We start from the raw sequence: 24,288 nt of genomic DNA, 5'->3' as shown, positions 1-24,288 counted from the left end.
CTTGGCTACACGAATAGTCTCTTCAAGTGTGGGATTGCCCAAAGTCAGAAGCTTCTGCTGAATAGACTTATCGGAGCACTTACAAACGTATTGATCCCTAATTAATTGCTCTCGAAAGCCCTCAAATTCACATTCAGCACTTAGTTGTCTTAGGCAAGAAACGTACGTCTCAACATCCTCCCCAGATAATTGTTCTCTTTTGAAAAATTTGTGTCTTATAACGACAAGACTAGGCTTGACATCGAAACGTAACTCGAGCCTTAATCTAGTCTCTGTGTATTCGTCTACATCTTCTTCAGCGTTGTTCCTTACTAAGGGAGGCAAATGCTTGAAGATTTCTCTTCCCTCGAAACCCAAGGAATGCAGTAGAAGACACTTCTTCCTTTCTGCGCGATATCTGGACGCACCTATAGCCCCCAGATAAGTCTCAAAGGCATCGAACCATTTTCTCCAGATTATGGGAGGATTGCCTGGGGACTCGAGAAAAGGAGGAGGAGGAGAGACCGATTGCATACTGATTGACATGCAGTGTTCAAACTTCTATTTTTTTTTCTAACTCTGTCGCTGTGCAGGAAGGTTGAGTGTGTAAAATACGAATTTTCCTTCACATACTCTTTTTGTAATGTTCTTTCACACTCAAGTAGATAAAGGACGGTGTAATTATTTAATTCGCCACTAGATGGCAATGTCATGCAGGTGTTTAAGCAACACTAACACACCGTAATGTTTTATGAATAGAGAATGCTTCATAAACACCGCATTCAAGTAGAAGAGACTCCTATTGTTTTTTCCTTTTGTAGATGAAACGGAGTCACAATCAGGACCATACACAGTCAATGAAAACAAGACCGGGGCGTGAACAGGCTCAAAAGCGGCTCAGAGGCAGCGAGGTTACCACGGAGACGCGTTTCCTTTCACCACGGAGACGCGTTACCCTTCACCAGTAAGCGTCAGACGGTTGCTCTGGAAACCAGCGCGTCAGAGTGTAACGCTGGAAACCACACGCTCGCGCTGAAAGCAATGACGCGAGGAGGAGGCACGTAGATAAACGCTCGCGCTGGGCGTTCTGAGCCGGCAATTATTAAAAAATGTTGTTATGAGCCTTAGTTTTAGTCGAAACGCGCAAAAACAAAGCGGAACCACTTATCTTTGGATCCGTCGTCGTCGGCCTGTAGATAAGGGTTATGAAGAGGTCGGTCTTGCTGTGTACTCGATCCACGGCGCTCTTTCTTCAGGAATGCAAGGAGAAACGAGGTAAGGCAGGTTCTTTTACCTTCTCCTAAGCAGCATCGTCGCCAACAAATTTGTAGTATGTGTGGAGACACCACACAAAGTAGCTTGTAGTCTTGGTTTAATTAGCTTAGGAGAAGCACAGCGACAGGCAGCAGGCAGAGCTCTAAACTGCCAGAAGGCAACATTCTACAACAAAAGCCATGGAACATAAGAACACAGGGGTTCTAACTACAGGTGCCAGGAAGGCACAAAACAGTGAATACTACAGAATGGTTGGTGGCAATGATACAAACACCTTCTTATGAACGTATAATTTATAATTTACAGGATCAAGCTTCCATTTTTCTTCAAGTTTGGTCCCCATTCCTGGAAACCACAGTGGGTACTGACTCTGTTTCTACTCCTTCTTCTTCTACCGCTGCTCTTCCTTCTTAATTCCTTCTTAATTCCACCTTTTTCGCACTATGTTCATTCTCTTTTATTCCTCTCTCCTATGTTCCTTCTCACTCTTCTTGCTTCCATCTCATTTCACAGTTAGTTTTGTTACTCTTTTGGCTCCCTTTTTCTTTTCTTTTTTCTCTTTCTTTCTCTCTTCCTCTCTTTCTTTCTTTTTCTCTTCTCTTTTTTCTTCCCTTTTATCCTTAGTTTTGCCTTATGAATTCTAGAGGATTTGTTGTTTATGCTTCCTTTGTTATATTTTATGAATCATTTCTTCATTTATGCTATGTCTCATTTTTTCCTCTGCATATGTATCTACATTTACGCTTTATCAAATTTTATTAATAAAAAATGTCAACACAAAAAAGAAAGTCTTTATGGGTTTCTGCCATGTCATGCCATGGCACAAACCAATACAACAAGAAACTTTTGACTCATTGGGAACTTTAATCCATTGCATGGGAGAATATTTTTAATAAATCTGTCTGAGGCTGCCATAGTTTCAGTGGTGCAAATTATCTCCAAAGGGGTATCCTTCATGGGTGTCAGTTGCACCAATCCGTGTTCCATTTGGTGTGAGCAGCAGTGGTTCTTCCATCTTCAATGTCAATTTCCCCCACTAAATTGGATTGGTGCTACACTAAGCTGGGCAATGGATCTTTTTTGCCTGAGATCCCTTTCCAGCCTTCATCTAAAGAGAGAATGACCCGCACATGCAATGCGCTCTTGTGATCCTAGAGGTGCTGCTTCCAAAGGCTTATGGCCACCAGGTATAATGTTTTTACATGCAATTGGGGTCATGTTTTGGGCGCTCCAATTTGAGACACCCATCTTCACTACCTGTTGTGAAACACTTCACTAGAAAAAGGCCCTGCCTGTTCTGTATAGGAATGATACACTAGGAGAAAAAAAAAACTTTGGACTGGATCAGAAGTTGAGATTATCTTGTTATAAATAACATAAAGACCCATACAATAATTTTATACAATGACTCACATAAATACAACAGTAAAATGATGCGTGCAAAGCACTCAACTACTATCATTACTTAACATCTGGCAGCAAAACAGACAGTATTAGAAGGAAGTCTGTACAGATATGAAAATACAGCTCAGCTGCTGGTGAATTTAAGACCTTTAAGTTTGGGAAAAGATACTTGCATATGAACTGTCTGTAAAAGTTGCAAAAAAACATGAAGTGCACCATAAGGTTACATGGAACGGTTGTTACAGCGATAGCATGTAAAAAATCCATATTTGTAAAGCGCGGGTCTCAAGGCACTGGGGGCCGTTGTGGAAATTAAGTGAGCTACTGCCCAGAGTGACATGGTGCTGAGCTGCACCCAGAGCCGAGGATCGAACCGTGAGCCGTGTGCTCCGAAATTTACTGCCCTGGCCACTCCACCACACTGCTACACACAATGTACACCTAGCGTAATAAGCCAAGGCTTTCAGAAAAGATAGAGAATGATAAACCATCTTGAATCTAAACCAATCAAGGAAATCATGTCCAAAATCATTCTTATTCCATTTAAGTTGATTCCCCGGTTACCTACCAGGAATCTTCGAGTCCTGGACTTCCTTGATGCAGTCCTTAGCTTGAGCAGTAACATTGTGTTATGTTGTTGCCAACGGTTCTGTTCGTGCTAATACCTATACCACTTATACTGTGAATTCCTTTCTCAAAGACTGTCAGGCCTTGGCAGATCGCATTTCAGAAGGTTTGGATTGTCCCTATCTTCTGGCCCTAATGGAGCAGCAGGTCCATTTTCTATTTGACCTGTCTTCCGACAAATTGTGTGCATCATCAGCTACTTCAGGGGTCGCTGTTTTTGCTCGTCGATAATTGTGGACGTGCAATTTCTAAAGGACGAAGCTCAAAAAGCTACTTAAATGAAACTGTCCTTTGAGGGTCCCAAGCTATTCGGACAACAGCTTGAGTAAATGATTAAAAGGTCTGTGGAAATAAAAAAAGGATGGTGCCAGCACAGCTAATTCAAAGGGGTAGAAACTTTTCTTTTAAAAGAGCTTTTCCTTCCCTCTCGGCAAGGGGTTCTTCCCAGTCTTTTCCAGGTAGGGGTAATGGCCGAGGGACCCCCTATCCAGATAAATCCTGGTTCGAGTCTTCTTCCTTGGTTGTCAACTCCCAGCATCCCAAGGCATGACTACCTGGTCCCTCTCTAGTTCGAGGGTGCCTTCTAGATTGGCAGGGACAATGGCAGCAGGATGTATCAGATGACTGGGCATTACAGTGGTGTCCAAAGGGTATCACTTGGAATTGTCAGAGACTCCCAGGGTCATTCTTCAGGGACACTAGTCTTCTAAGGGATATGGTCCGTCAACGTACGCTTTTCAATAGAGTCCAGCAACTTCTGGACAAACGGGCAGTTGTTCATGTTCCTCAGATGGAACACGTACATTCTTTTCCTGTTGCAACAAGTGTCAGGAGACGCCTGTCCTGTGTTAGACTCAAATGCATTTAATTGTTTCCTGTACCAATAACATTATAAATGGTTACCCAACAGAGCATCTTCTCCCTGTTAACAAAGGGTGCCATTTTCCCACATCTTTGGACATGCTGGGTGGATATTTACACCACCTGATTTGTCATCTTCATCAACAGTTCCAGAGGTTTTCAGTGGATGGCCAGCATTACCAATTTTGACCTCTCCCATTCGGTTTGGCATCTGCTCCCAGAGCTTTCACCAAGCTTCTAGCTCCACTGGTAGGTATTTAGCACTTGCGAAGTATTAAGGTGTTTTCTTAACATGACAATTGGTTAATTGCCTCTTCTTCTCTTTCTAAGGTTTATCAAGACATCGAGTCGGTGTCTGTCCTGTTGCACACTCATGATTTATTCTCAACATCACCAAGTCCCACCTTCAACTGTCCCAGTCTCAGCAGTTTATAGGGGCCCTCTTCCAGATGAACTTGGGGGAGGACTTTCTGTATCTCGCATGAAGGAAAAGCAGATGTTACACATTTTAACCCTTTTATCTCTCCCATCCACTCCAGTTAGACTGCGGTTGAGTTGTCGGGGAGAAATGGCGTCCACTTTGGCTCTGGTACTGTGGAGCCGTCCGTCTGCATCTATAGCCATTGTACATCCATTCTCCATCACTGGAATCATGTGTCTAAGGATTGCAAGGCATGGGTTCCAATCATTTGCCAATGTTTGCATCTCTTACAGTTGTGGTTGAACCCTGCAGTCTCAGTAAGGGTCATTAGTTGAGTGTGTACTCTCTTGTGATCATCTCCACTGATGCCAGCGGTCCGGGTGGGGGGCAGTCATGAGGAATCTTACCACCCAGGCGGTATGGAACAGGGGGGAGTCTCTCCCTTCTTTCAACTGGAAAGAGCTGCTTACAGTATGGGCTGCTCTGTTTCATTTCTTCCCATCAATCAGGGTTCAGAGGGTGTGTATACAGGCAACCAGGTCACAAGGTCTTATGTTTCTCATCAAGGGGAGATGATTCCCTCTCTTTTAGTACAATCCCAGAAGATCGGGCTGCGGGCAGAAGAGATTCATCTCTCTCTGTCAGGAGTCTATCTTTCAGGTAAGAAGAGGCTTATGGAATAGCTCAGTCTGAGGTTCCCACCTTCAGTATCTCTATGTCTCTCCACCACGATCTATCAGGAGATAGAGGGGTCTCCTGAATTGTTTTCCTCCCATCCCCTTGACACCCAGGTTATTGTAGAAGGTAATGTCTGACCATGCTCATGTTATTCTAGTGGCACGAAAGTGGTTGATGAGGCCTTGGTTCCCTCTGCTTATTCAGTGGGTCATCCTTACGTGTTTTCTCTTTATTCGTCTCCTCTGATTCATCCACTTCTGATTCCTTCCTCCCTAGAGCATATCCATCTGGGAGTTTGGCTGCTGAGCAAATGCCTCTGTTAGATATGGGTTGTTCTGAGTCTGGTGCCACTTCCATTCAGTTTTCTGGCAACCCCTCCACTCGCAGGCCATACGATCAGCATTGGGGACACTTTGATAAGTGGTGTCATTCTGACAGGTTGATTTTGACATCATGTCCTCCTTTAAGATTTTTTTTATTTTTTTTACAGGATGACTTTACCTTGGGTTTGGAAGTTTCTATTCTTAGGGCTAAGTGGGTGGCTTTTCAAGCCTTTTGGGGGGATGATCTCTCTGAGGTTCTGCACTGCCTTTGGCCTCTCCAATCCTTAGGGAATAATTTATGCAGAGCAAATTTCCCATTTTCCTTTTCCTGCTTGCCTCTGGTTCTACAGATTTTGACTGGTTCTCCTTTTAAACTACTTGATTCGGTTTCTTCCAACTTTCTGATAGAGAAGGTGGTGTTTCTGGTTGCTATGTATTCATGGAGAATGGTGGGAGAAATGTGTGCCTTTATGTTAGTTTTTCCATTTATTTGTTTCCTTCAAGATAAGGTTCTTCTTCGGCCAGGCTCAGCTTTTCTACCTATAGTCCCTTCCCAGTTTCATTGTTTGAAGGACATTGTTCTACTGGTTTTCTTTCCTTCTTCAGCTGAGTAAGTTATTTTGCATTCTCTGGATCTTTGCAAGGCTTTGTTTGTTTATTTTTAATGTTCTTCATCCTTTTGTAAGTCAGATTTCTTTTTTGTTAACATTGGTGTTCCCAATAAGGGTTCACGTCTTCCTATTGCTACCATTTCCAGATGGATTATGTCTTCAATCATGAGGGCTTATCAGGCATCAAATCTTTCTCTCCCCCGCAGGTTCAAGTTCATTCAACTAGAGGAGTTGCTCCCTCTTAGGCAGTCTTTAGGAATGCCTCTTTGAGGGACGTGTGTGCTCCTGCTACTTGGAGTTTACATTACACTTTTCTGTACCACTATCGGTGGTCATGTCCTGTCTGCAGTGGAGGGCACTTCTGTTGATTTGGTATCATGAGAAGCTATTTCTTTTTATGTTGTAATAACATCTGTTTTGATGCAGCATAGTCTGTGGTTAACTGGTGTTTTTAGAAATAGTTTGATTGGGCATTGTCTCAAGTGTAAGGACTGCATCCAGGATGACAAGTAGGTAATGCACCGGTTATCTTCATTATTCTAAGTCCTAGTGTTCCTAGATGCAGTCCTGCCTTCTGCCCTCCTGCCTGGGCATGGAGGTAGATTATTTCCAGTTTACTGTTTGTCTTTTGGCATTTACGTGGTATGTTACAGGAAGTGCATCATTGGTTCTGCCCTTTTCCAATGGCTCCTGGATAATGGGGGCCATCTTGGAGGAACATTTTGCTTCAGCTAGGGAATTGGTTCTGTCCAAATGGAGAAGTATCTCAAGCATAAGGACTGCATCCAGGAAGACGGACGAGGAGGTAATGTTCAAGTACATATATGATTTTAACAAGAAGAAAAGACTGTATGAATTGCTTCTCATTCGCCACAAATTCCCTCAATATATTTGTTCTTTCCACATACCTTTTACCTGCCCAAATCTTGTCACTATTCTGAATAGTATGTGAGTTTGAAGGTAGCTTGGCAAAGTCCTGATCAGTACAGGAACATTTGATATATGCTAACCAAGGAATCTTTTATTCATCATTCAGCTTTCAGCAACCCTCTATAACTTCTCAGTTTCAACAAGCTGTGGGATTGGATCAGATAGAAATCCACAGCTGGGTAAGAGCCAGACAATTCTGTTGTATGAATATCCAATATCCTTTTCTTTGTGATATAAAAAATGTAGGGTGTTTGAGGGACAACTAATAGCTGTCTGCAGAGTATGTTATCTTCTGTTTTAAAACAGAGATTATTCTTAAATCCTCATACACCCATGCTCATAGGTTTCTGTAGTTAACATTTGCTTACATGAATAGTCTTGATGTAATTTTTCAGTTTATTGCTCAGCCATGATGCAAAGTCAAAGATGGCTCCCAAATACTTTATATAAGGCAAGGTCCCAGAGTTTTCAGAAGGTAAAACCAGATACGAGAAAAAAGAATCTAACTCCAATGCATGCCCCTTAATCAGGATCATTATAATTTTAGTTAATTCCGGTACAATAGTAGAAATAAAACATTTTGAAAGATAACATGGTCAAATATTTAGACAAACCTTGACAGTTGAGTTTTTTTAAATTGCTTGTACCTATTGCTCCCTTTAACAAATTTGCACAAACTTTGGCAATTTCTAAGAATGTTTAGCTTCCTCTTAGTATGTTTAAATTGAGATTTTTAAAAGGAGCATAATTAAAATGTGGGGTCAAAGAGAATTTAATTGCTAATATCTGTAGCATCATTTGATGACTCCACATGATATTTGTCAGACAAATACCATATTTTGCCTTCTGTGGGTTTGGCAAGTTTTGTACAAATCTATTAAGGTTGGCAACAAAATGGTAAAAGGGTTGTCAAAACAATTTCATGTGCTAATAACATTGTTGCTATTTGATGGAGCTGCATGACATTTTGTGTGTAACAATTATTTATGGGTTTTATGAAGCCAAAATATAACTCGGGGGTGAATGCAACCTTCAGTCATGTACCCTAAGGATTACCTTCAAAACATAGGCAAAGCATCAGCAATTAAATAAGCCCATAGAATAATAAAATGCAACGCATAAACAGAAATAAAACAAATACAAAGTGATTGATTAATTCCCCAAAGAAAAGCAAAGTTTGCTATGCGCTGCTTTGCATTACTTTGCATCAAGGGGGCTTTCATTCAGTGGTACATTGACGTTCCAATGCATCCACCCATGGATTTTGACACACACACCCTTTCTACAATCGTTAACGGGGATTTGTGTCAAAATCGTACGCCTCTTTGAGGTAGGTGCAAGTGAGACAAATTTTTGTTTCTCTTAGTTTTTTCCTACTTGGCATCCATGCTGCATTTTACAGCACACTTACGAAGCAGGAAAAGTGTTTAAGGTTACAGGTGTTAAAGGATAGTTTTTGTACTGAAAGGTTCGACTTCACTACAAAAACTATTGCTAACAACAATGCAAAGACCCTTGCACCATGCTTCAAGGGTGTGTGCATTGCGGCATGGCAGTCTAAAGCACACCAGAGCGAGGAAAGAGGAAAATAGTGTCACATCTTAGTAGATATGGGGCTGTTCTTCTCTGACTTAACAAATGAAACCATCACACTACACATATCACACTCTAAGATGCAAAGACATGCACAAAGATGACCAAAATACACTACACACATACACAATAGCTCATCGTGCAACACCCATATTTTTTTACCTTGAGAGGTGGACTTTTTGTTTAGAAATTTTCAAATTTACGGCTTTTACATCCGAACTTCACAAGGGCAATTACCTCATTGTAAGTAGAAGTTGTTGTATCATTGGGACTAAGCTGTAGTCTAGTTCACAAATTTAAGTTAACATTTGGACCAGGCAAGGTTATCATATGTCACCTACAGTGTTTGCTATTATTAATGAACCTTTAGCGATTGGGTTGAGTTTAAATGACTCCTTAAAACCAGTACTGCCTAATGCCCAAAGCTTAAACTTAATGCCGATGGTATTATCTATTTTTTTTATTACGTAGTGTTAAAAAGTAGATCTTTACACATACATTTATCAGGAGTTCCATAAAAATATACAATGATGTGTTACAATAGTGGTCTTAAATCACAGATCAATGAAAATGAAAGAGGGAAAGAGTGGCTATTGTGTTTCTCACTGGGGCAGTTTTCACAATCAGATATATGTGTTTGTCCTCAGACCCATTCACATTTTACGTTTTTTTGTACATTTTATCTGCCTCCAACGAGGCGTTTTTTATTACCCATTTTACGTAAAAACAATTTTAGCACATGTAGGGAGGCTCTTCTGTTTCTGCAGCAATTAGGTGATTCTGCCACCTGCAAAGGGGTTGGTGTTTTTTTTTTAATGTCATTTTTACTAGCAAAGCTGTGTTGTTTTAAATTTAATTCAAGTTGTATGTAACTTTTCATGACAAATGTTCTTATTATATTTTATTTATCTTTATTCATGTGTGTAAATACAAATTGTTGCCAGTGTATTCTAATAATTTACCTAGTCTACTTCTAAGATCTTCCATTGTGAAATTGAATAAAGTTTACTTTGACTTAGAAAGAGAGAGTTCAATGCATGCAATAACATTAGTAAAGACACAAATAGGCAGAAAACGGGTTTAGCTAATAGATTATGCTAACATAAACTCCTAAAAAACAATCTCATATCCTGTTTTAATATAGACAAATATTTTGGAATATGCTATTATATTTAGCCTTCTTATGTTCTAACGTAAGTTAATAAAAAAAAAAATAGGTTAATTAAAAAAACTTGTATGACTCAGAATCACAATAAGAATCATCTTTATTCAGCTACCAACAGCCATAAAAGTAATACGAAACATGTGCAGAATAGCAATAAAATACCTATAGATTCATTTACAAAAACAGGCAAGAAAATGCATAATATCATATATAATAAATCAGTCTGCCAGTGCAACAAATAAATTAGTCTAAAGCATCGATCTCCTGGACCAAACCATTGCTCGAAGAAATTGGGTCACATTGCAACAAGTTTCTTCGTCTGACAAGGCTAATAAACAGTAATAGGCTTGTAAGCAAAACATCACTCGGTCCTTGGTACCCGTGTGCAAGAAAACCAGCAGATGTACTAGCGAGGGATCCATTACCCCCAGGTCCTTCCTGGCCTCATCCCATTCCTTAACTAAGTGGAGATTACTATCTCCGCGACAGAAAAAAAGAAAAGGAACATGCTGGGATACCCAACCCACTTCCTCCCACTGGGAGTACATAAGTAGTACCATCCCAGCATGCAACCTGTTTTTTCTGTCTTCCGACATATTGGGATGTGTTTGGACGTACCTGATGGATTCTTCACTGGACGTCCTGTCGAGCTGGCGGGCTGTCCTCGCCGTCCTCTTCCGCGTTCTCCTGGCCTGCCGGGCTTGCCAGGAGCTGCGTTGTTTGCCAACGGGCCCTTTGCGGTTGGGGCACCGTTCCTCCCGGTCTCTTCCGGGTTGCAGTGCGCGTCTCGCTGTGGCTTGGCTGCTCTGGGGGAAGCGCTGCTGCAGCTGTTTGGCGGGTCCTGGGGCTCTACTGGGCATTGCTCCTTGGCCCCCTGCCTGGCGTTTGATGTCCTGCGGGCCTCCTCTACTTCCTGCCGCCCCTGCTGCTCAGTTGGGTTGGTGCGGGGCGGGCCTTGCTGTGACCTTGGAGGCCGTTTTCAGTGGGCTTCTCCACTCGGCGGGGTTCCTGGTGCTCGCCTGGGCTGGCTGTTGGGGGCAGTGGGCTTGTGGTGTGCCCTTCCTGACCCCTTGGTCAGTACCAAGTAGCAGTCCCTTTTTTCTCCTTGCTGTTTTGGGGATTTTTTGGCTGGCTCTCCTTCTGGGAGCTGCCTGGCTGGGGGGGCAGAGTCTCCTGGAGATGCTGGGGTTTGTGCCCGGGGCCACATACATGCGATGCAGGCGCTCTTCCGCTGGGCTGCTTCCCCGCTTCTGCCCTCGCCTGCGTCTCCTCTGGCCATACCTTCGTGTGTGCAAGACTTTCGAGCCTGGGACTGCAAGTTTGAGCCTGGCTTCCACTCCACATCCTGTGATTCTTAACATGATCCCATCCTTGTGTACTGTTACTCATGTTAGTGTCATGTGAGAATGTTGTGTGAAGCTGAGATACGTGTCCATTTGATGTGGCTTCAATTGCAGTGAAACGTGCTACTATTTATGGTTTGGCTGGTTCGGGCCATGGGCTGTTTGACGGGGACAGCGCTGCGGCCTATGTTCCTGTGAATTTGAGGCACGCACTTGTGGTTTCGCTACCTGCTGCAGCGTCTCTCTTTTTTTACCTGGGTTTTCCGTGTTTGTTTGGCTTCTGCTTTCCGTGGGATTCTGTTGCAGCCCTGGGTGGTGTCTCGTTCCCCTGCTCTTTTGGGGTTTTTGGGTTGCTGCCTGCTTGGCCTTCTGGTCACTTCCACAATGTATGCCTGGGCCTCTGGGTGGTGTCGGGTTTTTTTTTTCCGAGCCTCCTGCTTGCGTTTCTTGCACCCTGTGTCTTTGCACTGGGCTCCGCTGGGCTGCCTGGGCCTTGCCGTCTGGGTTCCCTGCTTCTTTTAGGTGCTGTTGGTTATGTTAATAAAAAAACTTATTGAGCGCACTATCACCGGTAGGTTTCTTGGCGCTTAAATAGACAGTGACATAACCAGGGATATGGAATGGAGGTTTATTGATATGCTTGTCTGTATAGCCAGGTCTTTAAGGCTTTCCGAAATGAGAAGAGGTCCTGACAGGTCCGAATCTCAAGAGGGAAGGTGTTTCACAGAAGAGGAGCCAGTGTGGCAAACCTGCGGCCACCAGAGCGCTTGCGTTTAAAAGAGTGTATCTGAAGGAGGCCAAGATGGGATGAGCGGAGGTTGCGAGACGGTACGTACTTTGTGATAAGTTGCTCAATGAATTTGGGGCTTTTACAGTGTAATGATTTGAAAATCATGCATCCTGTTTTAAAGGTGCAACACTGGGTCACCGGAAGCCAATAGAATTTTATAAGTAGGGGATTAGCTGGTTGCCATCTGGGTTGATTCAAAATCAATCTGGCGGCATAGTTCTGCACCATCTGGAGGCGTTTTGACAACTAGAGGGGGAGACCCAAGTAAATAGAGTTCGCATAGTCCAGATGGGACAATACGGTAGCGATCACCACCTGGGTGATTGCCTCCGAGGTGAGAAGGCGCCGAACCTTTCAGATTTTTCTTAAACACTTAGAGACCACCTGGCCCACTTGGGCTTTTAGCGAAATGTCGCAGTCCACAGTGACCCCAAGTATCTTTGCCGATAGGGAGGGGGTCGGGCCTTGACCCAAGTCTGAAGGCCAATAGTGGGGGCCCCTACTGTTTGATGCTGTCTCCAGTGAGAACTACTAGCTCAGTTTTACCCAGGTTTAATTTCAAATGGTTTTGGTCCATCCAGGTTTTGATGTTCCTCATGGTCGATTGAAAATTCAAGATAGAAGTTTCAGAATTATCAATCGTGAACAGCAGCTGTAAGTCATCTGCGTAGTTATACACCATCACCTGCTCATCTATGAGTGCCTGAATCAATGGAAGAATGTAGAGATTAAACAGGTGAGGTGACAGGGAAGAGCCCTTTGGAACTTTGCATGTAATGGACTGTTTGGTGCCGGCTAGCTCTCCAAGCTGGTTCCAGTTGTCTACGGGTCTCTCCCGGTGCTGGTGGATTCCTGTACTTGCTGGCACCTGTTTCTGGTTGCTGGCACTCTATGCTTTGCTGGTTGCCTGTGGCGTGGGTCTGCCTGCTGTCTCGGTCCTGGGCCTTTGGTGCCTCCGGCCTGGTTCTCTGACTCTGCTGCCCTCTGCTCCCAAGGTTCTGGCGGTCCTTCGGCTTTTTCGGCTGCCTGCAATGTTGGCTACCCTGCCTTCACTGTCCTGTCTTGGGACATGGTTTCCCTTGGGTCCTGCCCTTTTTGGGGGGTTCTGCCTAGGAGGGGGTCCTTCGGGGGTTCCTCCGTGGGTTGTGGGTTGCCTAGCCTTTTGCTTTTTCTCTTGCTCTGCGCTTGTTGCTGATGGGAGTCTGGGTTGGGGGTCGGTCCCTGAGGGTCTCCCGTTGGCCTGTCCCCTTGGTGCATGCTGCCTGGCGGCTTCTTGCTTGCATGTGCTGGACTATGGCCTTGGCTTCTGTTGCACCTTCTGCCCGCCCTGTGGTTTGCCGGGTCGGCCCTGGTTCCTCCCTGGGATGGTGTCTGCTTGCTGGGCCATGGCTCGCTTTGGGCGGTCTCTCCCGAGGTTTGTTGGCTTCTTCTTATGGCCTCTTTTCTCTGTCCTCTGGGTATCCGGTAGTCCTGCCCTGCGGGCTTCTGTTGTCCCTGGTTGGTACCTGGATTTGGGTTTGCCTGTTGCTGTAGCCTGTTCTGGTCAACCCTGGCTGCTTGTCGGGCATTTTGCCCTTTTTTGGGTCCTAGTGCCTTGCGGTTCTTGGGCTTCCTTTGGCTGCCTGCGGCCCTTCCGTCCGTTGGTTTCTGCCCTTCTGTGGTTTAGGGTCTGGTGCGTACCTGTCTGAGTGCGTGCCTCTCTGCCGTTTTCGCTGTTGGGCGTTTCTTGCTTCCTTCCAGGTGTTTTTAGCTTGCCCCGTGCTTGGGGTGTCTGCCTTCCATGGGTTCGCTGGGTTCTACCCCTTGTTTTTCGGGGGGGGGGGCTGTTGTGTCCTTCCTCGGTTCTGGGGGTCCCTTGGCCTTGTTGGGCTGTTGGCTCCAGGGCGGTGCTGGTTGGGGCTCTGATGGGTTCTGGCTGGTGTTGGGTGTTGGCTTGTTAGGCTTGTCTTCTCACCTGCCGCTCCTTTTGCCTCCTGTGGTGGCTGTGTGTCGTTGGTCTTTCTCTGCCTCTGCCTCTGCCTTTGGTTGCCCCTTGTTCTTTGGGTTCCTGGCTCCTGTGCCTTGCCCTGTTTGCTGTGCCATTTTGCTTCTTCTGGGTGTTGGATGTCGGCATCCCCTGGTGCCTGGGCTGCTTTGTTGCTTCCCGCTCCTCCCATTCCGCTTTTGGGTTGCGGTTGGTTTCGCCTCGGGTCTGGGGCTCTGGCTTTTTCACCTTTTGGGGCCTGTCTTTGGGCCTGTACTCCCACGTGGGCTGTTTTCAGTCTGTGGTGTCTGTGTCCCTTGCTCTCTTGTTGGCTCTGGAGGTGTTCCTTCTCCCCTTGTTTGAGTCTGTTCCCGCTCCCCTGTTGGGCGGTGCGCCTTTGGCTTCTCCGGGCTCCTCTCATTTGGTTTATGGTGCCTGGGTTGTTCCGGTGTGCTCTGGGGGCCTGGGCTCTGCCTCTGTCAGGTTTGCCCTTCTGATCCCTGTGTTTGGCCTCCTATTCGCTTGTGCATTTGGGTCACTGGTGCGCCTCTCGGTTTGGTTGTATCAGGCTTTGTGCTGTGGGGCCCTGGTTTGCCTAGGTTCCTCTGTTGTCCCCTGCTTGGGTCTTTTCCTGGCCGCTCGTTCTTTTGGACTCTGTCGTGGTCCTGGGCTGGTCTTCTGTCCTTTCCTGTGCGGCTCCTTTTTGGCTGGCTGTGGTTCTGGGTCCATTGTGGGGGCTGCTGGGTGGCCTGGCTGTTGTTGGCTGCTGTGCCTTTCCCTGTGTCCCTTCTTGGTTTGGGGTTCTTTTTGCCTCTCCTACTGGGTCCTGGTGGCGCTGTGCTGTGTGCCTCCTGGCTGGCCTACTGGTTCTCCGGCTGGCTTCTTGGGCATTTATGGGTCTCCTGCGGGGTTGGGCAGTTGGTCTCCTTGTTGGTCTTTCCTGTTTTGCCCTTCTACCTCCTGGGGTTCGCCTTCCTCCTGGCGGTTGGTCGGCTTTTGGTTGGTGTTGTTTCCTCCTTTCCGGTTCTGGGGTTTTGGTTTCCCCAGTTCCGTGTAGGTCCTCTGTTGTTGTCTTTCTTGGTTTTGCCCTGGTTTTTGCTAGGTTTGCTTCAGGGTGAGCTTCTTTGCTCTCCCCGGCCTCCGTTGGGTGGGTTGCTGGGCTTCTTGTCCCAGTGGCTCCTGTTTTGTTGGAGTGCCTCTGGCCTGGTCAATTCTTGTGCCCCAGGTTCTTTCCCGGTGGGGTGGCCTTTTGATTCCTGCGGCTCTTCAGTGTCTCGGCTGGGGTTGGCCGTTGGTTGGTCCTGCCCTGTGGCCTGGTCCTTCTGTGGGTTTCTGGCCTCCGGGTTCCCTGTTGCCTGCGGTTGTCGGCTAGGGGGGGCTTGCTTGGGTTCCCTGCCCCCTTCTCTTCCTGGCTGTTCCTCTGGGTGGGTGCCTGTTTGCTTGTCCAGTTCTGCCCTCTTTGGTCTTTGCGACTCTGCTGGTGGCTTCCCCTGGTATGTTGGGGTGGACCTGTGGTTGCTCGAGTCTTGCTTCTGCTGTGTTCTTTCCTGGGCCTTCGGCCTGCCGCCCTGTGTCGTCTGTTCTCCTCTGCTCTTAGCCATTGGGCTGGGTTGGCATGTTTGGTCCCTGGTCCGGTAGCTGCCTGGTGGTGCCTGGGTATGTCGGGTTCGCCCTTTGAGGTTCCTCCCTGGCCGGTTGCCTCTTCTGGTTCTGTTTCTCTGTTGGGGCACGCTTGCTTCTTCTTGACTCCCTTTGGTCGTTCGGGGGGCTTGGTTTTTGCTCCTCTGGTTGCTCCCTTGGGGCTTGGTTCTGCATGTGTAGCCTCCTTCTGGCTTGCCGGGGGGTTCTTGTGTTTTTCTCTGGCCGTCCCCTGCTGGTTTTGGGGTCTCAGCTCTGTCCGCTTCTTTGGGGGCTTGCTTGGTTGTGTGCTCCTTCCTCTGTTTTTCTCCTTTGTGTGGGCTCCTTTTTGCTTCTGTAGGGTGCAGTTTTTCAGTCTGGTGCCCTTGGCATTGGTGGGGTCCGAAAGGCCAGGTTCTCTGCTTTTGTATTCTCCACTTAGTTAAGGAATGGGACGAGGACAGGAGGGACCTGGGGTTAATGTCCTAATACTTACCGCTAATCTTCATTACTCCTGGTCCCATTGTCCTGGACCCATTCCTTACGCCCCTCCCTCCCTTCCTGGCGACCAGTCTTCCGGTTGGTGGCTTGTTATTTTCAAGCTGCATGCTGGGATGTGCTCCCAGTGGGAAGGAATGGGTTGGGTATCCCACCATGCTCCTTTTCTTTTTTTTGTCGCAGAGATAGTCATCTGTACTTAGTTAAGGAATGGGACGAGGACAACGGGACCAGGAGTAATGAAGATTACCAGCAAGTAATAGGACAACTTTGCCTGATTGACGCAGTCAACAGCCATTGACAAATCCATAAATGCTAAATATAATGTGGACTGTTTGTCCACAGAATATTTTCCTGTAATCAAATTTAGATTAAGGCATTCGTCGACTGTCCATATACCACTTCAGAATCATATTGACACTTTTTAAGGACATTATTTTCATAGACCCATTGTATTACTCTGTTGTACAGAACGCTACCCTGGATTTTAGTTGGGATATTTATCAGGGAAATAGGGTGGTAACACTTAGGTTCCACCCTATAACCCTTTTTAAAAATCAGAACAGTTACTGATTAAGCCCATGAGCTAGGAATCTGTGAGGGGCTCATGCTATTGTAAACATTGGTAAATAATGGAGCACAAAAAATAGTATTACACTTATTAATGTCAATTGAGATTCTATCAGGACTTATTTTTGTCTGCCAATGAGCAAAAAGTGGCACATGATTTGTCTTCCAGCACTGTAGAATAAGCAAGCATGCTGTTGACATAGCGATAACAACAAATTCTTCTCCACCCCTGAAAAGGAAACATTGTTCTTGACATCATTTTGTACTATACCAACAAACATAGTAAAAACTGCTGGTGGAAACAAACAGTGCAGTTACCCACCTATGAAGGAAAATAGTTGAGTCCAAAATGCAAAGAGCAATGAGCAAGTGGCTTTAACATGCTGCAAATCCGCTTTACTCTCCTGATTACATGTAAAACAGTAATTTGGAGTGGACAAATAGCAGCTGCGGTCCATGCAGGTAACAGCGGTGGGGCCGTGTTGGGTGGGATTTCGAGTGACGATGCAGAGGGAAAATTAATTATTTATTTAATTTCCCCTCTGCATCGTCCCTCGAAATCTTCCCCAACGTGGCCCCACTGCTGTTACCTGCACGGACCACAGCTGACCAATAGTATTTTTATAACCATTTGCATATAGTAGAAAGGTCAACAAGAAAAAAATGAAATTTTCTTAAAACTAGCTGCCCTAAATAGTTTATTACTGTATTGAGATAATTTGCCCGGTTACTTAAAAGTAACTTTAAACCTGGTTTCTTTCTCTATTCTGTCTGAATGATTTTCCTAAAGTAGAACATGCTGATTTTCGTTTGAATGGTTATACCAGTGTCCAGTGCCTCTAAGATTATGGTTAAAGAGTATCTTTAAAATCTTGGCACTTTTTTCTTCAGCATAAGCTGTATAGACTTGCAGTAGCTTTTAAATTCCCTACAGATTACATTTTTCTGAAAGACACATTTTTGAATTGACTACAACAAGATTTTTTGGGCAACATAAACAGTTTGAGAAAATATGGCTACTGTATACCTAGCTCATCCTGCATTGCACAAAATAAACAGTTATTAAACAAGCACTGGTAAATGCATTCGTTTTCGCGTATGTGATTAATAATACGTTTTTTTATTGTAAGTTGTAGGTTGCTGAGTAGTTGCACAACATAAGTTACAGAAAGTCTGTTAAAGTGTTACGACTTGATATTTTACAGAAAGGCGATATATTGTGCTGTTAGTAGTGGTATAGTGCGGGTAAGTAATAGCAAAATTTGGAAAAATTAATGAGGGAAATAATAGAATTAATTGATGTAATTGCAATAGTATGTGTTTAGAGGAGTTCTGACAACTTTTGAGCCCAGTGCCACTGCACCTGCTGTACTATTTAAATCATGCCAGAGAGCTCTCACAATAACTGCATTTATGACTGCCTGTTTAGTAGTAAAATATAATGATATTAGACGTTTCAAGAAGGTCATGACAAATTTTGGGCCCGGTGCAACTGTACCTCCTGCACCATTCAAATCATGACCCTGTTGTCTGCAAGGTAACTTCACTTGTGACTGCCTGTTTAGTAGGAAAATATAGCAATATATTAGCTGTTTAGTAGGGTGGCTAGAGCTTTTGGTCCTGGTACTACTGCATCTGCTGCACCATTCAAATTATGACCCTATTGCCTGCTTGATCAATGCACTTTTGACTGTCTTGTTTAGTAGTAAAATATAGCAATATTTTGGGTTTAGTAGGTCCATAAAGCTTTTGGACCCAGCGCCACTGCACCTGCTGCACAATTGAAATCAAGTCCCTTTTAACTGCAAGGTACCTGCAATTGTGACTGCCTGTTTATTAGTCAAAAACAGCAAATTTATGTGTTTACAGGAGTTCTAACAATAACACCACAGAGAGAAGAAGGGTCATAGGGAAGTTTAAAGACCTGCCCAGGTTCACATCTCCTAATCTACTACTATACTCAACAGAAAGAACCAGGGGTCTAGATGTCAATGCTATGGCGGGGCGAATCTCAACTCCTCACAGAGTAAGTCAAAACACCAGTCAGATGAAAGCCCAAAAGGAAAAAAACAAGCATAGAAAAGAGAACGAAAAGGTAAATGTTTAGTGGTGAGATCCAAAAACATTTAAATGGATTCCCATCAATATATCAAAATGATCAAACTTCTCATTTGATCATTCATATATCGGGATGGTGTGTCTCTTGATCATTGAGACTTATTGCCATTCCAACGGTAATGGGCTGGATCAAACCCACAAACACTTTAGACAGAAAATGTATGACTCTATAGTTGATCGCAAGGGAATATAGTGCAGTGCAAAACACAAAGAGGATGTGGTTAGGTAAAATAGGGTGATGAGGCCTAAGAAAAAAAGAAACATTTTATTGAAATACAGACTCATCCCCTAATTAAAAGCAGAACAGTGCAAGGGGCAGTTTAAAGAAATAACTGCAAACAAAAGGCCAGCATGTTTCAGCCAGTCAGGAAACAATTCTTAGGGTTTCTTCAGGGCCTCTGCTCTCAAGCTTTGCTACTGCACAACAGAGTGTTGCTAACACACAGTGCAAACATTTTGGGGGTGAAAATATATGCAAAAAATCATAATAATAATCCAGGTTGGAATGAATAGAACCTTATGTGTACTGATCCTTCGCATCAACAAATGCAGATGGCATCTAAGAGGAATAAAATAAAGTAACATGTTAATCACAAACGTTCTCTAAAGTGCTTAGTTCATATATGTAAATGCTTGTTTACAAACTATTCCATATGCTCACCCAGCTTTACCGGGGACTGGATCTCACCTCACCTGGACCAAGCTCAGGAAAAATAGGCCCGCTCTATGAAGGAAATGCAAAGGAAGACTCAAGAGTAGTGAAACAACAAACTCCACCTCGTCAGTCCATTACATACTCATACTCTGTGCCCCCTTTAACATCTAATCCTCCTCAGAATGATGTCAATTCACAACAGCCACATGGCTTCATCTTCAATCCTCCTCACACCAGGTATACGCACAATTAAAAAATGAAAAACAAAGTCTGTACATCATTCAAACAAAACTTTCCATAACACTGCCCTTCAGGGGTACATGTCTGCTGGTACAAGTTCCTTAGAAAAAATTTGATTGTACCCAAATCTAGAGTACACTTAAAAATAACTGTGCTCACTATCCTGAGTGCCATTAGTTATAAAACACAGTATAACGACTAGTCTAACCTCTTACACAACACTCCAACCAACATATTTGAAACTACAAGCCTCTCATTCAACACACGCTGTTTGCAGCTCGACTCCGCTTACTAGCCACGAACTGTTAGCTATAGATCAAACCAAATGGCCTACCTGTCCGTCGTTGCTTCAGATGGATCCCAATTATAGGGGGAGGCAACGATAGGACCAGGAAAGGCGTTTAAATGATACTCAAATGAGACTTGTCACGGACATGGTACAACCCTCCCACTCGTACCCGATGATCATGTCCATCGCCAAAAGTCGCCGTGACGAGACTGATTTGACCTCTTAAGTTAATATACAACATGAAAATTGGAATTCTTTACCTTATTCCCTGTCGACAAACACCGCTATACTGGGGGAATGCCTTGCTGTGTTGATTTCAATCGCGATCTCGCGAGAATGCTCAGAACTACCAAATGACGTCGTAGATGTGTCATTGGTAGTTTTTAAACGGCAGTAAGTTTACTTTACCAAATTGCCGAAAAACAGACACTCGCCACACTCATCCAAAGTGTAAAAGAAGAAAAAGACACGATTTACCAAAAAAGACATATCTTCCTGTAACAGTGACAGGACATCTATCGAAATCCTCAAATTATTAAGCTTCTTTGTAAAGCAATACTCAACCCATTGTGACTCTTACAATAAAGAAGGAACTATCCATCACTTTATGTGCATGGGGCTAAGTTCGAAAAACCACAATAAGGAGGCGTTCTGTGTCAGACTACAGGAAGGGCATTCTTAGGAAACCAAATCCCTCACAGGTCAGGCAGCACACTGTACTAAATCACCCACTAAATACCTATTGGCCTCATAGACCTAGCTTGCATTAATACAAACGCAAAGCCGGTAATGGTGGTTAGTAAGACTTTGTTGGTCTACCCTAGTAAACAAGACATGCCATTTGTTGTAATAAAACATATTAGCTACATGTCCGTCACCTGTACAGTTGTGTCAATGCCAATAGAAGATAAAAGTTATTCAATACCCACATGTGATGGTAAATACTTGAATACACCCTAATCGCGGCTTATCCTTACTTTGTGTTAAATGTGTACATGGATGATCATAAGGGGTAATAATTAGGCCAATGCTGTCCATCAGTCAATATTGTCTCCACTTCGAGGTTAAAGCCTCTACATGTGTTTGACACAAGGACTCAACCAGGTGTTACAGGTTGGTCCAAGGAATATCATCGTTAAGGCCAAAGTATGTCACTACGGAGCTTGATTATACATTTCTGCTCTTTGGTGAACAAATACTTCGAAATGTCACTAATATGTGACGGTATAAAAGGTTTTTCTAGTACAGTCCAATGGAAATTTTCTTCTCCATGATTTTTTTCTACAAAATGTTTCGTGAGTCTTGTCAGGCTCTTTTTACAACGAAAAGAGCTCTTGTGTTCATGCATGTGTGTGCGCAGTTTGCGTGTTGTCATCCCAACATATCTAATACAGCAAGGACAGGTCAAAAGGTAAATCAAGTAGGTACTGTTACAATTTGTAAACTGAATTTTTTCCCATGGGCGATCAGTGCCTATATCTATTTTCGTGGATTGTTTGGTTTGCGGACAAACAGAACAACTTCCACGCGGATGGTGTCCCACAACTGCCGGTAAATCCCAAAGGGTACCTATTGATCGTTTTGGTATTTCCTTGGGACGTGTGTGTACCAGTCGGTCACGTATGCTACTCGCCCTCTTGAATGCAAACAACGGGGGAGCAATTTTTTATCTGCTGTGATTTAAAATCCGCCAGTGATGGCAAATTATCTTCTGAATATGGTTTGCTCTCGTGCTGAAAGTACTGACGAAAGTCAAACGGTCTATCAGAGTTTTTGGTACTGAAGGCTCAAGTAGGGCTTCACGATGCTTATTCTTGGCTCGTTTGAGCTAACGCTTGATCAATGTATGTGGATAATGTCTGGCCACTAGTTTTGAGTTAAACCCTTTTGTATGATTCTGAAAAGTGTTTTCTGTGGAGAAATTTCTCTGTATCCGGAGGAATTGCCCATAGGGCAAATTATCCCAAAGGGCCTTCGGATGTTGGCTCTCATATTGTAATAGAGAGTTTCTAGCAATGGGCTCACAATAAAGCTCACTCTGCAACCCTGAAGGAGTGGCATAAATTGATAGATCAAGGAAAAGCAACCTTTCTTTGCTGATCTCTACTGTGAATTTCAAATATCGATTTCTTGCGTTAAACCATTGATGGAACCCCAAAATAGATGCATGATCTCCTCTCCACACTACCAACACTTCATCTATATAACTTTTCCACCATTGAATAGACGTGAAAAAAGGATTGGTAGGTGTCAGCACATGTTGTTGTTCAAACACATGTACATAAGGATTGGCCAGGCTCAGCGCAATAACTCTGCCCACGCCGGTCTCCGATATTTGAAGAAAGATTATCTTTTCAAAACGGAAGAAAATGTCTTTCATAGCTAGTTTTGCAAGGGGCATAATGAAATGAACTGGTGTTATGGTGTTCAGGTCAGCCTCCCCCAGGATGGATGTGATGGTCTCTAAAGTCTCATCCTGAGGGATAGAGGTGTACAGCGACTCTACATCGAAAGAGACTAGGAAGTCTCTTTCAGGATCATATTCAATCTCTGGTATCACACAAAAGTGGATAATGGTTCCAGGACCGACCCTTGACCTGAAATTATCGGTCATCCCATGGGTGGTCTCTGGGGTTTATGCACCTTTGACAGGATGTAAAAATACGGCATCACAGGATGTTTAATCTGTAGAAATTGTGCCTCCCGTGCAGTGATCCAGCCCTCATTAAGGGTCTCTTCCACCAAAGTGCTGATGTGTCCGCTCAGTTTCTCAGTTGGATCCTGTGTAAGGGGTTCATTGGCTCTCCTGTCACTCAATTGACGAAGACACTTGGCCCTATAATCAGTGGTGTCTAAAATCACAATGGAACCGCCTTTTACAAGAGTTCTGACAATGTTTGGGTCGGATGCTACTACACCTGCTGCACCATTCAAATCATGGCTAAGTATGGGCGAATTTTGCGGATTTGCGTTCTGCAAATCCCTGCAAAATTGCAAATAAATCTGCGAGTTCGCGAAAAAAATTCGCGAACTCACGGATTTGCAGTTTTGCACAAATAGACTGTACTTTCTGTACTTCTACTGGCTAATCAGTAAGTGCTTCCTCGTTGGATAAATATATAGTGCTATTCCTACACTACAGCTGCGTAAAGTGACAGAAGAGTTGTCTCCAGTGACCATGTGTGTGTTACTATGCCATCGCGGATATAGGCACAGGGGTCCCTGGAGTGAGCTGTCCATCATAGTGGGTAAATGGCGGGAAGACAGTGCACACAGCTAGTGTGTGGGCGGGGCGAAACGGGCAGGCTTCTTTGCGAGTCCACATGCCTCTTTTGTGTATAAATGCAGAGACCGATCAGAGCAGCAGATGAGGAGAGAGAAGCCCCTGGTCACAGGAACTGCACGGGGATTGCGCTTGAGAAAGTCAAGGATGCAAAGGCCTCCATCCAGCATCACAGCTAATCTTCGATGGTAGATATGGGGAGAAAGCACACCTGCCCAGCCTAGACAAAGCTCACAATTGATTTTGGGCTGATAAATGCGTTACTGAATTTGAGCTTCAACTCAGGCACCTGCTTTATTTATATCTGTAAGTGCTTTCTGTTGAGGTTTAATTTTTGTGACAGGAGCATCATGCCAGAATGAACCCTGCCCTTCATATTTATCCAAGAAGACGCCATAGTTTTGTGCGATACCTCTACTCAACTGGAGTACTTTCTACTGGCTAATCGATCAGTAAGTGCTACCTCATTGGGTAAATGTAAAGTGCTTTTCCTACACTACAGCTGCGCAAAGTGCCAGAAGAGTTGTCTCCAGTGACCATGTGTATGTTACTATGCCATCGTGCCGAAAGGCGCAGGGGTTCCTGGAGTGAGCTGTCCATCATAGTGGGTAACTATTGTGTGGGCGGGGCCAAATGGGCGGGCTTCTATGCAAGTTCACATGCCTCTTGTGGGTATAAAAGGTCAGAGACCGATCAGTGCAGCAGATGAGGAGAAAGAAGCCCCTGGTCACAGGAACTGCACAGGGATTGCGCTCGTGAAAGTCAAGGATGCAAAGGCCTCTTTCCAGCATCACAGCTAATTTTCGACGGTAGGTATAGGGAGAAAGCACACCTTCCCTGCCTTGACAAAGCTCACGATTGTTTTTGGGCTGATGAATGCGTTACTGAATTTGACCTTCAACTCGGGTACCTGCTTTATTTATATCTGTAAGTGCTTCCTGTTGAGGTTTACTTTTTGTGGCAGGAGCATCGTGCCAGAATGAACCCTGCCCTTCATATTTATCCAAGAAGACGCCACCGGTTTGTGCGATACCTCTACTCAACAACACTGCCCA

The 24,288-nt window shown here is 44.5% G+C and overlaps 1 protein-coding gene across 1 annotated transcript in view; it reads left to right on the top strand.

Moving 5' to 3' along the window:
• The first annotated feature begins 18,644 nt into the window (after positions 1 to 18,644).
• The window catches only part of LOC147703540 (vomeronasal type-2 receptor 26-like), a 164,975-nt gene continuing 159,331 nt past the window's right edge, over positions 18,645 to 24,288 (top strand). Inside the window, exon 1 of the mRNA XM_086929506.1 lies at positions 18,645 to 18,743. Coding sequence (XP_086785632.1) covers positions 18,645 to 18,743 — 99 coding nt within the window. The remainder of the gene's footprint in view (positions 18,744 to 24,288) is intronic.

Source organism: Lissotriton vulgaris, chromosome 7 (genome assembly GCF_964263255.1).
Source record: "Lissotriton vulgaris chromosome 7, aLisVul1.2, whole genome shotgun sequence".
NCBI classification, from domain to species: Eukaryota; Metazoa; Chordata; class Amphibia; order Caudata; family Salamandridae; genus Lissotriton; species Lissotriton vulgaris.
The sequence above is the reverse complement of the archived record's forward strand: the minus strand, read 5'-3'. Positions and strand labels throughout refer to the sequence as shown.